Raw genomic sequence first — 16,166 nt, forward strand, 5'->3', positions numbered from 1 at the left:
TAAATGAAATCAAAAAATAAATACAAGCAGTCAATTCTAAATTGATGAAAGAGAAAAGAGTTCTGAAACAGCAAATAATCCCAGACTATCTCATAGTACCTTTAATCTTTCACAGCATCTTTACTTTCCAGCATTTTGTTTAGATGAATACAGTAGGCCACTGTTTTAATGCAGTTTATATAGATTTTAGTTTATAATTTCCCAGATCAAGTCTAAAATACCTTCTCAGTCCTTAAGCGAGATTGTCACCCTTTTTCCCCAAAACAACATTGTAAAAGGATTGTAGCAAAAACGTATGTTCCGCTCTTGAGCACATCCCAACCATGGTGACTCAGGCTTATCCTGGAAGTTGGTGGATTTCGCACTGGTAATATAATTCTTGTGGCTATAAACAAGACTGTCAGATTCAGAGAATGTGCTTTTCATTCTGTTTTTGTTTTTTTAATATTTGAATTCTTTAAGCATGGAAATTCCTGGGTTAAAGATTTGTTGTTTTCTCCAACAACTTCATTAGCTGTGCTGACTGGGAACTAGAATATATCCTCTGGATGTTATGACATGTTTTCTGAACCTGAAGTCAAACCAAACAGACATGAACTTTGAAGAGTACAAGACTGATTATCTGAGACGATCCCTCCATATAAATAAAAAAATGAATCCATGGATTATCTTCAAATTGCATTATATTGTACCCTCCAAAGCATTCTCCCCAACACAGAAAGCATGGTTCATAGATTTGAATTTTGTTCCTTCTATGTTCCTTTCCCCTGATGAATAATTGGCCAAAAGGCAGGCACTAGAAGGGAAAAAAAGGCGCTGGAGTAATGCACAATGATAAATTCAACAAATCAGAGCTGTAACAGGGTCTAATGGTATTTCATACAGAAAAAGGAAACATGCTGCTTAAGTGAAATGCTTATCAATTACCAAAATTACCATTTAATTCCAATATTTGGGGGGGAGGTAAGAGAATGAGTCAATAAACTGAACTCAGTCTATGAAGAGGTTAGGTAAGAAGAGGCACTTTTAATCCAAAGGAATTAAGAAATGGAAGACTATGATAGCAGGAAAAATACAAGTCTAGGAAAAATTTCTCTCTTTTCCTTTACTGCTAGCCAAGGAACAATCTATAGAATTCTCTTGCTAGAAATCAGAAAGTGAATTAAATTACAGAAATCAGGAACCAATGAATTATTCTGGACTGTATGGAGACTAATGGTGCTTTAACTTCCTTTATTTCTGGGGAAGGCAGTATAAACTAGTAATCTTAAAATGTTAAAACTTGTTCTAAATAGTACATTAATTAACCAATTTCTTCCAGTGGTGCAAAGAACACTGAAATAAGTAGATCGTTACAAATTTTGGGTGAAAACAGTGTAAGAATCACCTGGACCTGCAGCTACTTTTTAACTTATTACAAATCTTTGCAAATATCCCTGAGAACAATCCCAACCTGAGCTTACTCTGCAGCAGCTGCCCAGCTAGGGCTCTTTTGTAGTGTAAACAAACATGAAGGACCCTGATGGCTTTTAATTCACTACACATGGCAAGTGAGGCTGAAGTTAAACTGTCTGTATAAAGAAAAGGGAAGACATATGTTACCATTTTATTATCAAAACAGTTTGCAACTCTCCATGGAGCTTTCTTTGTGAGGTAGCTACCGAATAGTGACTGAATTTCAAGGAGTTGGTAATCTATAGCTTAAGCTCCTATTAACTTTACCCCATCCCCACCCCCCCACGCCTGTATTGGGAGTTGCTATTGAGCCAGTTGTGCCTTGGCTGTGCCTGGTCAACCCTCCTGACTAAATCAGGGACCTGAGTGTCAAGTCATGCCTAGAAATAGCCCCACTCCACCCTACATCCCTACCCAAAGCACAGGCCCGGGAGAGGGAGCAGAGGGAAGAAACTAGGAAGAAAAGAAGAGAGAAAAGGGAAGTGTCATGGTGCTGCCTCACTTAGCACTTGGTGATAAACCTGTCAGGCTACTTAATCCTGCCTACAAGCAAAAACACTTAACACACTAACCAAGAAAGCAAAGGAAAGATCTATACCAGGGACAGCTAACTCATGAATCGTAAGACATCTCTCATTCAATGTCAAATGAGAACACCTGGTACAACCAGAAGTTGGGAACAGCCCACTCCCTGGTTGGCTGACATGCTCACTAACTTTCACCAGCCATCTCTGGAGCCTTGCTTCAAACTGGAGAAGGGTCCTATTGTTGCCAGTGGCGCTGCACCATACCAGGGCACTGATTGTGGACAGTGGTGCACAGGCCATCCGACCACACCCACTTGCCCTTCACAGGTTGCCCTTGTGAGTGGCATACCTGTTTGCAATGGCACATCTGTTTGCAGAGAGCCTGCCAATAATGCTTTGCAGGATCACCAAAAGTCTGGTAAAATCTGGAAAACGCTAGACTTGGAGTCAGAAATACTTAAGTAATTAGCTTGCCTTTCATATGCTGGAAGACTGAAAAATTACTAAACTCTGATTAGGGTTCCTCAATCTACAAAAAGGGAATAAAAGGAATATCAATAGCAATCAGAACTGTGAAGGTGAAATAAGACATATGAGAGCATTAAAACAATCCCTGGTATATTGTAAGTGCTCAACTAATATGTACTAAAAATATACTCATGAAAAAGTCTTAGGAAAAGGATATCCTAATATGGAAAAAATGTGCCCCCTAAATTCAGACCAATCTCAATAGAACCTTCTCAGTAATGAATGGCACAATAGGAGGTTTTCAATGCTAATGTGAGATCTTGTTCCTGTGAGGAAGTGCAAATATTTTTCTGGCCTCAAGTGTGTTGGTGAGTTTTTAAATGAGATAATGGTGTGGGTGAATTAGTCCAGAGGCTATAAATTCTCTAAGTGATCAGACAGGCTACTAATCCTTTTGATGAACGGGATAAAGTTCTTTGAGAGAGATCTGTCTGAATGGACACGAGAAACTAAAAGGAAAGAGAATGAAATAAAAGTCTTACCCTTAATACCTTTCATTTCTAGAAAACATCTCTGAATAATTCAAGAAATTTTATGAGTATGACATTTGTCCACAGGTCCTGCCTTTAGGGGGGAAAAGACAAGGAGCAGATACTACTTTTTGAATTGGCAGAGGAAACTGGTACAAAGGCTGAGGAAATTAATCTCCACAGGAAATTCATGTTGGCTATGAATGAAGAAACCATGTTGCTGGCTCACTGTTTATTCCCCTAGGACAAATCTAGGCAGTGGGTGCAACTGACATAAGGATGGGGCAGAAATATGGGAAAGGAGATATCAAGGATGCCTCTGGGTGGGACATGAGGGAACCAGATGGTCAACAGTTGCATTCATTTATCTAGAAAGGTCTTCAGAAGGCAATGATGGTCACAAGAGCACTGCTAAGGCACACTGTAGGTACTGATTTCTGTGGGTCCAGAATTAACTTTAGAACAGAAAGGATAAATCGGCATTCTCTATTTCTGGTGTTTTTCTCTAGAAACCTCTGGCTTTTTACCAAGTGACCAGAAATCAATACACTCAACAGAACAATTAAGAGTTTGAACAATTAAGAAGAGTTCCAGAGGACTTCTAACTTTTCCTCAATAGTGCAAAGAATGAGGAATGATAGGATGAGATTCTTAATTCTGCCATTTGAGTTCCATTAAACAAATTGAACTTATTCTGAATCTTCCCTTTACCTTAGATTTAGATGTTATGTAAGTGATGGGCGCGGGGGGAGTGGGGAGAAAAGAAATAGCTTCCTACTACCAGCCCCCAATCAAAAGAGGTGGAGTTTGAAGATAATTTGAAAATATATACTAGCAAAAAACAGGAGCTGCTGTAAGCTGCAGTCCTCGTTAGGGCCATTTCCCACCACTGCCATTGGCAGAGGATAATGATGTGGAGAAAGAATGAGAACAGTATCATCCTACTACTCAAGAACCAAGAAGATTCTATCTAGAGAATGCCAACATAAAAAAATTTCTATTTACCATTACCCGGAATAATATGACTGATCAAAATACTCTGGGTTAACGTTTAACAGATGGGGGAAAAAGCAGCCAGCAGTGTCATCGATATCACACTGCTTCTTTCTTTCTGTGAAGATCCCAGACCCAAATATCCTAAGCTTCAGATCTCCTTTCAGCAGCTCAGAAATGAACCTGATCAGTACTGCCAATGAATGGGTTTGAGGATCCAGGGGTTAAAAGTGTTCAACACTGGAAGGAAAATATTTTAGTATAAAAGGGAAAAAAAAAGAATCGAGATAACTCACCAGTTTTCTCTGCTTTTGACCTATGCAAACACAAAAAGCAATTAAAATACAGAGTACTCTAACACAGCTGTCAGAATGCATGGAGAAAAAAATTTCACAATCTAATTTTTTCCTTCTCTACCTATTAACTGGGGTGTACCTAAACCCTTAAAAACATCACTCCCAAAATGGTACACTAACTCTCAGAACATAAAGTTACACTGCATCATAAAGTTGTAACAGACATACAAACACACTCTTAACCAACTTCTAAATAGTATTGCTTTTGGGAGATCCCATTTTAAAAAATTAAACATTTAAAAAAAGAAAGCACATTTAAAACATCAAGGTTTGGTGACCAGGGTAGGTAAAGTAATTTTATTACAAATTTCAGGATCTAAAAAGTAACTTGTTACATTTACTAAGATAGATCTGAGATGAATTTTTGCATCAAGCATGTGTCCTATATAATGACACTGTGATCCTCAGGCATAAAAGGACACAGTTCCACCCCTCCTTTCAGGATGGGATCAGGCCAGATGAAAGGAAATTATACTGACACAACTAGCATATACTGGTTGGGTTTGTTTTTGTTTATCTCCTTGAAGAGTTTGGGTGAAGACGCCTCTGTCTTTGAACTCTGGAAGTCAAACCAGAATCTTTAGGGTAGCCTCTGTCTTGAGATTGAAGCCTCCTTTCCCAGTTTTTATTTCAGTGCTTTTAAGGAGACTTTCTATATTTACTAAGAGTTATGATTCAATTGGTTTTGTAAACCCAAATATGAAACTCCTTACTATATGGCAAGAGATCCACATAGGAGCCAGGTGCCCAGTAGTGAGACTAAGGCCAGATATGGGGAAAACATACCAGCCCAGGGTCCTAGATGGCAACCCTCCAAAAACAAGAGATGCTGCTGGCAAGTAACTGTAAGGTGAGGACAGTAGCCATAGACAAAAAGGGTTGGAGGAGACCTCAAGGTAATGTAGGCCATCCTCTTGCCTCTAAATAAGACAGGGTTACATGCCCTTATACTCATACATAGGGAACCCTAGGTCATTTTATTTTATATTTACTTAGTTTTTTAAAAAAAGATTCCTAAAGGCAGCATTTTTACAAGGTGTGGCTGTCAGAAGTTTCAGGGATTTGATGGATCTGAGCAAAAAGTACAGAGTGAGCCCTATGCTGTGGGACCTTAGAAGGAACCTGGGGTGAAGAGGGGCAGTGCCGTACCTGAGAGGCAGCTGAGATAAAAGGGGAGAGCAGGGCTCACTACAGGACAGAAAGAGAGGAAAAGAAGAAGAGCCAAATAGGAGTGGCTGTAAAACACAGCCTGCTTATCAGAAAAGATGAAATTCCAAGGGGATGAAGAGCTGAAAAGCCAGTAGCTAAGGAGCCCACAGCTAAGCCCTCTTACCTGGAAATTTCTATCCAAGATTCTCCTGAACTAAGCCTTTAGAGCAATGGTTCTCATCTTTGGGGTCTCCTCACTCCCCAGGGGACATTTGGCAATGTCTGGAGACATTATTGTGGTCACAACGGTGAGGATATGCTACTGGCATCTAGTTGGTAGAGGTCAGGGACTCTGCTAAACATCCTACAATGCACAGAGCACCCTCTACCACAAAGAATGCTCAAAATGTCAATAATGCCAAGGTTGAGAAATCCTGTTTAAGGGCGAGTATTTTACTCCTAAGATTCTGATTCTAGTGTGAGCCCAGCCCCCAGATCTTACAATCAGACAAATGGGAATTCCCTCTACCTCAAGCCTTATTGAATGGATCAATCCACTGCCCTACTTAAGCAGAGGTCCCCAATGATCCCAGAGTTTTCTACAAATGTCCAGTCAGCTACTGGTGGTTCAAATTCCAGTCAATACCACTAAACCTTAGATCATCTTCATCTTCTCTCTTCTGAAAAAGCTGCTATTTCTTTCTCAGAGCCAATGCCACACCCACTGCCACTGCTAGGATGGCAACAGCAGCAGCCCCTCCAAGCAGCAGAACCGACTTGCCCTCAGACAGGGGGAGGGCTTTCTCTTCTCCAGCACTGGAGGGCTCTTCCCTAAGACTCTCTTTCCTTATACTTATCTCTTCTTCGCTCAGCAGTGGTTTTGTGGGTTCCAGTGCAGAGACCACCACCTCTTCCAGTTCAATAGGTTCACTTTTTGCTGTTCTCATCTCTTCTTCATCAAGTTCTACAAACAAAGATGTGGCAGGGCTGGCTTTCTCAACTGCAACTGTTTCTGTGTCAGGTTCACTTGTATCCAGCAAAGAAGTGGCAGTGATAGGTGGAAGCAAGGAAGCTGGGGTTTCAGAGAGTGCCTGTGGCAACTCACTGGTCAGCAGGACTGCAGAAGGCTGAGCAGCCTCTTCCATGCCCTCGGGTATTTCTTCTTTCTCCACATGCACAATGTCAGAATTAGAAGAGTTGTTCTCACTCTTCTCTCCAGCTCCATTGCTATCTAAGCTTTTGACTTCTTCAGGATCCATTGCAATCTGCTGCCAGGACTCAGGACCAAGGGACACTGGTAGGCTCTCTGTGTGCCAGCTTTGGCTGGCTGACAGCGAGACAGGTAAGCTCTCTGACTGCCAAGAAGTGGTCACAGTTGGAGACTCTGGGGGACTGACTTGTGCAGAGTTGTCACTGGGTAGGATATAGATGTCATTACTGTCTTCTGCAATGATTGCAGGGTATTCCTCCTCTTCCAATTCAAGGTTAAAGACAGTGCCCTAGGAAAGGAAAAGGAGGGTTAATACAAAGAATGGTAAATATAAATTTATGTAAATACAAATTTAAAAATGTAAATACAAATAAAAAGACATGTAAATTGGGGATGAATGGGGATTCTTTCCTACACTCAGAAATATATACAGAGTTTAAACCTACATCAGTTTTCTGGATTGAGCACTTTTATTGGTAGGCCAACGCAGAGGAAGAATTTTTAACAAGAATACAGTCTTGTACTGCTCAACTGATCTGAACTGATATTTAATTCTCTCCCCCATATATATATATATATTCCATGCAATAATTGCAAAACAACAGAGAAAACAAAGACAAGAACCTTGCTCTCAAGTAATTTATTATTTAGTAGAGTACAAAAATAGCATTATCTCAAATGCTATGCCATAGTCAATATGCTACTAAGAGTTCAGATGGGAAAATGACTTTTTTGGTGGCAGTTAGGGAGGGCAGGGAGACCACAGAAAGCTTCATGGAGGACATCTGAAGAAAGGCTAATATTTTGACAGGTGAAGCCAGGTAGAGGACACTAACAGTAAAGGCACATAGATATAAAAAGGAGGACAGCATGTGAACCCAGTTCAGTTCCTACAGAGTGTACACAAAGAAGAAGAGACAATTCCATTAGGATAGGACTGTGAAGGAACCTGAATGATAGAGAGCTAAGAATTATGGACTTCATACAACAGGCACTGTTAGTCACTGAAGTCTCTGAGCTCCCAAATGACAATCAGTGAGGCCTATACTTTAAAATTACGCAGATACCCAGGGATGAGCCTGGCTTTGGCACCGTGGGATCACCAATGCCATCTTGACCAAAAGGGGGGTAGGAAGTGTAATAAATAAGGTATCAGTGGCTACGACAGTTCAAACAGAGTCGAGAGGCTACTCTGAAAGGTCACTCTTTCACGAGCTTCAGTTAGACACTGCTACCTGTCATAACTTGCCAAACCCCAACCAAAACCATTCCTGCCAATCTTGAAGAATACCTAGGGCATATAATGAGATTCTACAAAGGTTCCATGCACCAGGGTAACTTTCCAAACTTACAACCTCCAGATCGGTCCCTGGACCAGGTAAGTCTTGAAAGGCAGAGGGGCCAGCCCTTCCAGAACATCAACTAGATCCATCCCCCTATCCCATATTATCAACAGCTCCTTCCACCATGAAAAAGTTAGAATGGCCATAGCCCAAATACCCCTAAGTGAAAGAAAGATCAAAGTGATTGTAGAATTAGAGAAGAACAGGCTTAACAAATGAGTATGAGTGCTGAATCAGTATATAGATATTTCTTTTAGTCTCCAGTACCTTAGAGCAGCTAGAAATAAAACCTAAAATTGTGGAATTGTAACCCATACCAAACTGTGAAATCTGTTCTTCAACTAATTGTTGCAATGTACTTTGAAATTTATTGCTTTTTTGTATATATGTTATTTTTCACACAAACAGAAAAAGAAGGAAGAGTATAACAGACAAGATAGAATTTAACAAATGAATTTGACTGCTGAATCAATATATTGATATTCCCTTTGGTCTCTAGTGTCTTGGAGCAGCCAGAAGAAAAAATGAAAAATCATGGCACTGTAACCCATACCAAACCTCCAAAATCTGTTGTATAACTACTTGTTAAAATGTACTTGGAAATTTATTGATTTTTTTGTATATATGCTATTTTTCACAATAAAAAAAAAGTTAAAAAAAATTACTCTGATAGCCAAGCCAGAACAGATTAGAACAGAGATACCAGAAATGAGGGGAAACTCTTGCTTCCTTCTTTAGCAAGAGTCTAAACAAAAGCAATAAAGACCGATAGTGCAGGTCTTCATCTCTATGCGTAACAACTTAAACAGGACCCACTATGTGCCTATTGTATATCAGGTGCTGTTTTAGGCACTAGGGCTTTCAAACCTTAATTTTTTCATTGATTGTTAAAAAATCAGATAATGTTTTTATAGTTCTTAGCATACTACCGTGTAAGTAAGCAATCAATAAATAGTACTATTATTCTTAGCATTGTTTAGAAAAATGTACACCAAACATCTCTAGAGATTATTGCTAAAGAGCAGGATTACAAGAAAACTGAATTTTTTTACAATGATCATGAATTTGTAAAATACATGTATTCTCAATTTTTTCTAAAAGAATGTAAATATAAATGAGGTTCTGCTTCCTCCTGGGAATTTGAGATAGTGGATGTTCAACAATCTCATCACTAATTGTGAAATAATTTCACTAACAGAAGTCACTTGAAGAGAATTTCCTGAATTTCTTTTGCACAAGACTCTTGGATGAGATATGTGGATAGACTATTACAAATCAGTGTCTTTTTTCATTTTTTAATTTGCAATGAAATATAATTCAAATAAAATAACACTCACTATTTTAAAGTATATGATACAGTATTCTGCAGTTATCACCACTATTTAATACCAGAACATTTCCATCAACCCCAAAAAGAAATCTCCTGTCCTTTTGTAGTCACTCCCAATTCCTTGCTTCCCCATTCCCTGAAAACCTCTAATTTACTGTCTGTCTTTGGATTTGTCTATGCTGGACAGTTCATATAAATGGAATCATACCATATATGGCCTTTTGTGTCGGGCTTAACATTTAGCATAATGTCTTTAGGATTCACCCATGTTGTAGGATATATCAGCACTTCGTTTCTTTTTATAGCTGAATAATATTCCACTGTATGGCTGTACCACATCTTGTTTATCCATTCATCCATTAATGGACATTTGCATTATTTCCACATGTTCAGTATCATGAATGTTGCTATGAATATTCATGCACAAGTTTTTAATTTACAGAGGTATGTTCCTAGGAGTACAATGGCTGAGTCATATGGTAATTCTGTTTAAATTATTGAGGAACTAACAAGCTGTTTTCCAAAGCAAATACAGCATTTTACTTTCTGATCAACAATGTATGAAGGTTCCAATTTCTCCAAGTCCTCGCCAACACTTGTTACTATCCATTAAAAAAATTTTTTATTTTCATCCTAGTGAGCATAAAGTGGCACTTCCCTAATGACTAATGATGTTGAAAATCTTTTCATGTGCTTATTGGCAATTTGTATGTCTTTGGGGAAATGTATATTCAAATCTTTTGCACATTTTTTTAATTGGGCATTTTGGTTTTCTTATTACTGAATTTTAACAGTTTTATCTTTTCTTCTTAAACAAGACTGCTATACAGTTGGATATTAAGATAGCCAATTGTTTTGGAGGATGGGGAGAGGTTGCTTATAATTCAGTTTGAGCCCAGAGGAAATATGGGGGTAAATAAGGATGTCTTGAAAATTAATTTTGAGTGGCCAGGAACACATGCTACTTAATAATTCCATTTTTTTAAAAATTATTTTTTAGAAGATCTTTGCCAATAGCACCATTCCTCAAATGGATTCCTTTTTGAGGTTTTAAACCCCATATGATATCACAACTATAATCTTACAGAATTCCATCTCATTTCAACTCTCATTTTCATTAGTATAATGATAATATAAAATCACTCAACATTTCTGGGACTATCATCAACTATGAATGCTAACAAAGAGTGTCTTCACAACCAAATGTAGCACATAAGGATTGTATACTCATCAATGGCACAGCTCATTGATTATCGATAGCTAGAAGATAATGCTTCTCCTACCAGAGAATATAAACTACAAATATGACTTCTACATTATTTCTCTGTCTTATCCCATACTTAATAATTTTTTATTTTAGACAGCATCCAACTCATCATCTTCCATTTTCTCTTATCTAATCACTAAGCCCTAAATTATCTCAATGGATTTATTCCTAAATGTATCTTAACATATCTAAATATATTTCCCTCCCCTTCTCTCAATATTTCCTATTATTCTAATATAAACTAGCACTATCTTGCACCAGAATTATTGTAAAAGATTCCTGACTAGCTCCTCACCCCTACAGTCCAATCTGGAGAAGAAAAGCACCATTTCACCAGTCAGCTAAGCCACAAACTTGGGAGTCATACAGGATTTCTCCTATTCCTGAAGTAGTTACTTCTTATTGTCAGGAACTGTGTTATTTAGGTGCTAGTGATAAAATAATATCATCTCTGTCCTCAAAGAGTTTAAAATGTAGTTTAAAACCTAGTAAATGGGCCCCTATAAAGCTTTGAACAACCAGCAAGAACTGGCAGAATCATCTTTCTCAAAGCTCCAGAAGACACTTAAGGTACTATAGTAACAGAGTGAAAGCCAAATCAAGAAAAAGGCTACTTAAAAGCAGTAAGAAGCTATTCAGAGGTGAAAATCTCCTTGAAAACGTGGGGTGTGGGGTGTGACTCCTGGACATGAGTCTGGCCCTGACACTGTGGGATTTACAATGCCTTCCTGACCTGAAGGGGGATCAGAAGTGTAATAAAATAAGGCATCCGTGATCAAGAGAGATCAAATGGAGTCAAAAGAGTCTATCCAGGAGGCTACTCTTCTGTAAGCTTCAGTTAGATAGTGCTAATTACCAGGGTTTGCTAAACCCTCCTGTTAACTTTTAAGATCACCTAAGGCTCAAACTGAGATTCTATAAAGGTTTCATGCACTAAGTTTGCTTTCCTGGAACATATAATTCCAAGAGGGTTTCTAGGTCAGATAAATCCTGAAACTCAGATGGACCAGCCTCTCCAGGATTATCAATTAATTAAAGCCCCTGTCCTTTAGTGTCAACACCCCTTCTCAACATGAAAAAGTCAGAAAAGGTATCACTCAAAGATCCCTATAGACTGGGAGAAGGATTAAAGGAGGAGGAGGAGATATAACAGAGAAAATGGGATTTAGAATGAGTATGGCTGCTAAATCACTGTACTAATATTCCTTCTATCCTCTGGTGTTTTGGAGCACATAGAAGAAAAAATCTGAGATGAGAGAATGGTAGCACATGACAAACTCTGGGAACTGTTCTCTACCTACTTGTTGAAGTGTGGTTTGAAAATTATTGCTTTTTTCTCTCTTTGCTTTGTGTATCTGTTTTATTCTACAACCAAAAAAGAAGGGGAAAAAAAAGCAGTAGGACACCTTGGCTGGCCCACTCCTCACTGGCTCAGTACAGACATGCACATACTTAAAGCTTGTCTGTTTGGATTAGTCTCTTTGGTGGTAGCCTGAGGGACTGAACCAGGGCACTGGTCGCATGCTCACAGTATCAGCACTTATCCTGCATGGCAGGAAGCTTACTGACCTCTCCTACAGGACACTGTGGGAAAGCAGTAAAGCGACTGCCCAGGGTAAGGGATTACATGGTATAAGGCATACAATGCAGTACCAGGGATTGTGAGGAAACTATTTCCTAGGGAAGAAGGGACATTCATGCAAATGGGGGAATTCCTAGGGCCACATGCCCAGAAAGCATCTGAGAGGCCCTATGCTTTGGGCTCTAAAGTCATCGTATGGATAAAGCCCTGAAGAAGAGCACTTATATAGGTCCATGTGCAAAGGAGCTTTCCTTTTCCCTTCTTTTTTTTTTTATTTTAAATCCTAGCTCCTGATGTTCAAGGAAATCTTATAACATTAGCTGGATACAACCTTAAGGAACAGATGCCTCAGTTTAAAATACAATTATAACACATTTAAATAGCAAAATGTCCAGGTTTCAACTAGAGGTCAGAAAACATACAAAGAAACAAGAAGCAACGGGCAAGATAAAGACAGAATATGGCAAGTGGCAAGACAGAGGTGGCATGTTACCTGCAAGGGAGCCCCGACAGTACTGAGTACTGGTTTTTCATTGGAAACCATGGAGGCTGGATGGCAGTAGGATGGGATATTTAAAGTGTTGGAGCAGGGAATTGTCATCCAGGAATTATGTATCCAGTAAGACTGTTTTTCAAAGACGAGGGAAAGACTGGGACATTCACAGATGAATAGGGGCTAAAGAAGGTTCTCAGACTGTATGGCCCTACAGGAGATGCTAAGGATAGTTCTGCAGACTGAAAGGAAAGGACACGAGAAAACAGATTGGAGTCACATGAAGGAATGAGTATCTATGGTGGGGGTACCAACATGGAAAGATATAAATGCCAGTACTTCTGTATTTTGGGTTTGTAACTCCATTTTTTACTTTCTATGGGATCTAAAAGGCAAACACATAAAATGTGTTTGTATGGCATACCATAAAATGTAATGATGAGTCAGTGATTTTGGACTTTAAATGTATAAATATGCAATCTGTGACAAGAACTACAAAAAAGGTGGAGGAACAGAGGGTACAGGAACGTAGTTTGCACATAAGTTGGTATCAAAGGAAGTGAGAGTGTTATAGATTTGGGATGTTGGATTTAAACTCCATGGTAACTACAGGGAAAGTGTCAGAGGATGTACAGTTTGCAGAGATAAAAACTGCAGTACAGGTTGCCTGGAGCAGAGGGAGAAGGTATACAGATAAGTAAAACATATCGATTAAAGATAAATAAATAATAGGGGGAACAAATGTTAAAATTAAAAAATATATATATTGGGTAGATGGGAATACTAGTGGTCAACAGAGGGAGGGGTAAGGTATATGGTATGTATGAGTTTTTTCTTTTTTATTTCTTTTTCTGGAGTGATGCAAATGTTCTAAAAAAAAAGATTGTGGTGATGAATATACAACTATGTGATAACATCGTGAGCCAATGATTGTACATCATGTATGGAATGTTTGTATGTTAAGAATGTATGTGCTTGTACGTTGTTTTATCAATAAAAATTTTAAAAACATAAAAAAAAAAGAATAAGGAAGAACCAGCCAGGCCAAAGAAAGATAGAAAGATGCTTCCAGGCAGCAGGAAAAGCATTAACAAAAACATGGGGCTGAGAAATGTCACAATATATGCATGCAACTACTAGTTCTTCAGAATTTCAAGACAGAGAGTGAAGAGGAACCTGGAGCTGTAAGGAAAGGTCAGGAATAATACCAAAGTATGGAATACATTCTCTATCTCAATATAAAACAAGGGTATGTATTTATCTCATGGAAGGTGAATTTTTCCCTCAGTCTGCCAAGTTTGCAAAGATCTTGGTTCTATTGGTCCTATTAACTGAATTTTTCCTCCCAAATGGTACCTCTTAGATACCATCAATAAGAGATGAGTCTAAGGTATCTCTGGCCATTAGACAAAGGCTCAATTTGAATTCTGCATAAGATAAAATGGCACTCCGTTTGAAATCTATTTCTAAATATCTGACTCCAGATAAAAAGCAAGAGGACAAAGTCATACAATATTTATAATAAGACATTATTACCTCTTGAGCACATATTTTCTTAGGAAACCAATTCTAAAGTTCTGAAAAGGCTACAGCAGAGTAAATGGTATTAGAAAAGGTAAGGCCAATCTTTCCTTTCTATTCCTAGAACGATTATTATCTAGAGCCCAAATCTGTCATACTTATTAAGGTGCACCGCACAAGAGGGAAAGCTTATCTTGGCAAGGTTGCTCATTGTCCCTCTCAAGAGCTAAAGTGAATTCCAAAGTCCTGTCCTCTTATTCATGCAGATGGTGGCATTCTTAATATTTTGGGAGCGGAGAAGCTTTTTAAAAAATTACTTTTAAATGTTTTTTTATTGTGAAATATATATGCAAAGAAAAGAAAAAGCAATAATTTTCAAAGTACACTTCAACAAGTAATTATAGAACAGACTCCAGAGTCTGTTATGGGTTACCATTCCACTATTTCAGATTTTTCCTTCTAGCTGCTCCAAAACACTGGAGGCTAGAAGAAATATCAATATAGTCATACTCAGTTAAATCTTATGTTCTCTGTTCTAACTCTATCTCCTTTGATTCTTCTCCCATTCTACAGGGATCCTTAGGGTATGCCCATCTGACTTTTTCATGTTGAGAAGAGGTGTTGACACTAAAGGATTGGGGGATGTAATTACCTGATAATCTTGGAGAGGTTGGTCCACTGGGTTTCAGGATTTTTCTGGCCTAGGAATCTTCTGGGAAGTTTAGGTTCCAGGAAAGCAAACTAAGTGCATGTAAACTTTAAAGAATCACAGTTTGAACCTTAGGCATTTCTAAGAGTTAATAGGAGTGACGTTGATTGGGGGTTAGCAAACCATTGCAATTAGCACTAATGAAAGCTTGCATAAAAATAGCCGTCAAAATAGCCTTTTGATTCTATTTGATCTCTCTCAGCCACTGATAACTTACTTTATTAAACATCTTTTCCCCCTTTGTGTCAAGGTATTGTTGTCAGGGTGGACCATGGTGACTAAGCTAGCAGAGTTCTCGCCTGTCATGCCAGATACCCGGGTTCGATTCCTGGTGCCTGGCCATGCAAAAAAAAACAAACAAACAAAAAAAAGAGTTGTTGATCCCATGGCTCCAGAGCCAGACTTATCCCCAGGAGTCACACCCCATGATGTCAGTGAGACTTTTACCCCTGAATGTCATGCAGGGGGGAAGGTAATGATTTCCCTTGCAGAGTTGGGCTTAGAGACAGAAAAAGGTCAGAGCTGAGCAACAAAAGAAGTTTCCTGGAAGCAACTCTTAAGCTTTGTTATAGGTAGTCTTAGTTTGGAAGCAAAGAACTTTTGCAAATATGATTAAAGGTATGAAACTTTAAAAATGTGTATTCATATAAAACAGCATACAGTTTTAGGGGAAATTTCAGACTCCCTGAAGCATATCCATGACCTCTAAATACTTTATGACTGGTCTGGCTCCTTTAGAGTCTGGCTGTAATTCCACACATCAGGATCACTCAATCTTGTTTCTTCTGAACTCTTAGAGAGCTTTGAGACTGGGCCACACACTGTCACAATTATACTTTTTGTACCAAATTTCTCACTAATTTTTTTCACATGTATTATTCTTCTCCACAATTGGATTACGAATACCTCAAGAAATGAAAACATGCTTTAAATTTGATATCCCCAATAATGCTTTGCATATGCCAAGCAAATTTAGTTTTAGTGATGCTCAATAAATGTTTGACTCATTTACTGAGTCAAGCAAATGCTTGGTCCATATTTGGTTATAAAAGCTCTGAACATTAGCTGTTTTGATTTTTTCAGGCATAGCTGGGCACAGCAATCTGTTCTTCTTCATATTTCTACCAGAGCCCTAGTGCTGAAGGTAGAATTCAAACCCCCATCTTCTGACTCAAGCCGCACTGTTCCATCAAACCCAGAACATCTTCCCTCTCAATTCAGCCCACCTGAATC

The 16,166-nt window shown here is 38.7% G+C and overlaps 1 protein-coding gene across 5 annotated transcripts in view; it reads right to left on the reverse strand.

Moving 5' to 3' along the window:
• Positions 1–665: 665 nt before the first annotated feature.
• BCL2L13 (BCL2 like 13) overlaps positions 666–16,166 on the reverse strand; it is a 123,357-nt gene continuing 107,856 nt past the window's right edge. For all 5 annotated transcript variants that reach the window (XM_077169558.1, XM_077169555.1, XM_077169556.1 and 2 more), the window contains one exon: positions 666–6,977. In XM_077169558.1, coding sequence (XP_077025673.1) covers positions 6,171–6,977 — 807 coding nt within the window. In that variant the 3' untranslated portion in view covers positions 666–6,170. The remainder of the gene's footprint in view (positions 6,978–16,166) is intronic.

This window comes from Tamandua tetradactyla, chromosome 7 (genome assembly GCF_023851605.1).
Source record: "Tamandua tetradactyla isolate mTamTet1 chromosome 7, mTamTet1.pri, whole genome shotgun sequence".
NCBI lineage: Eukaryota > Metazoa > Chordata > Mammalia > Pilosa > Myrmecophagidae > Tamandua > Tamandua tetradactyla.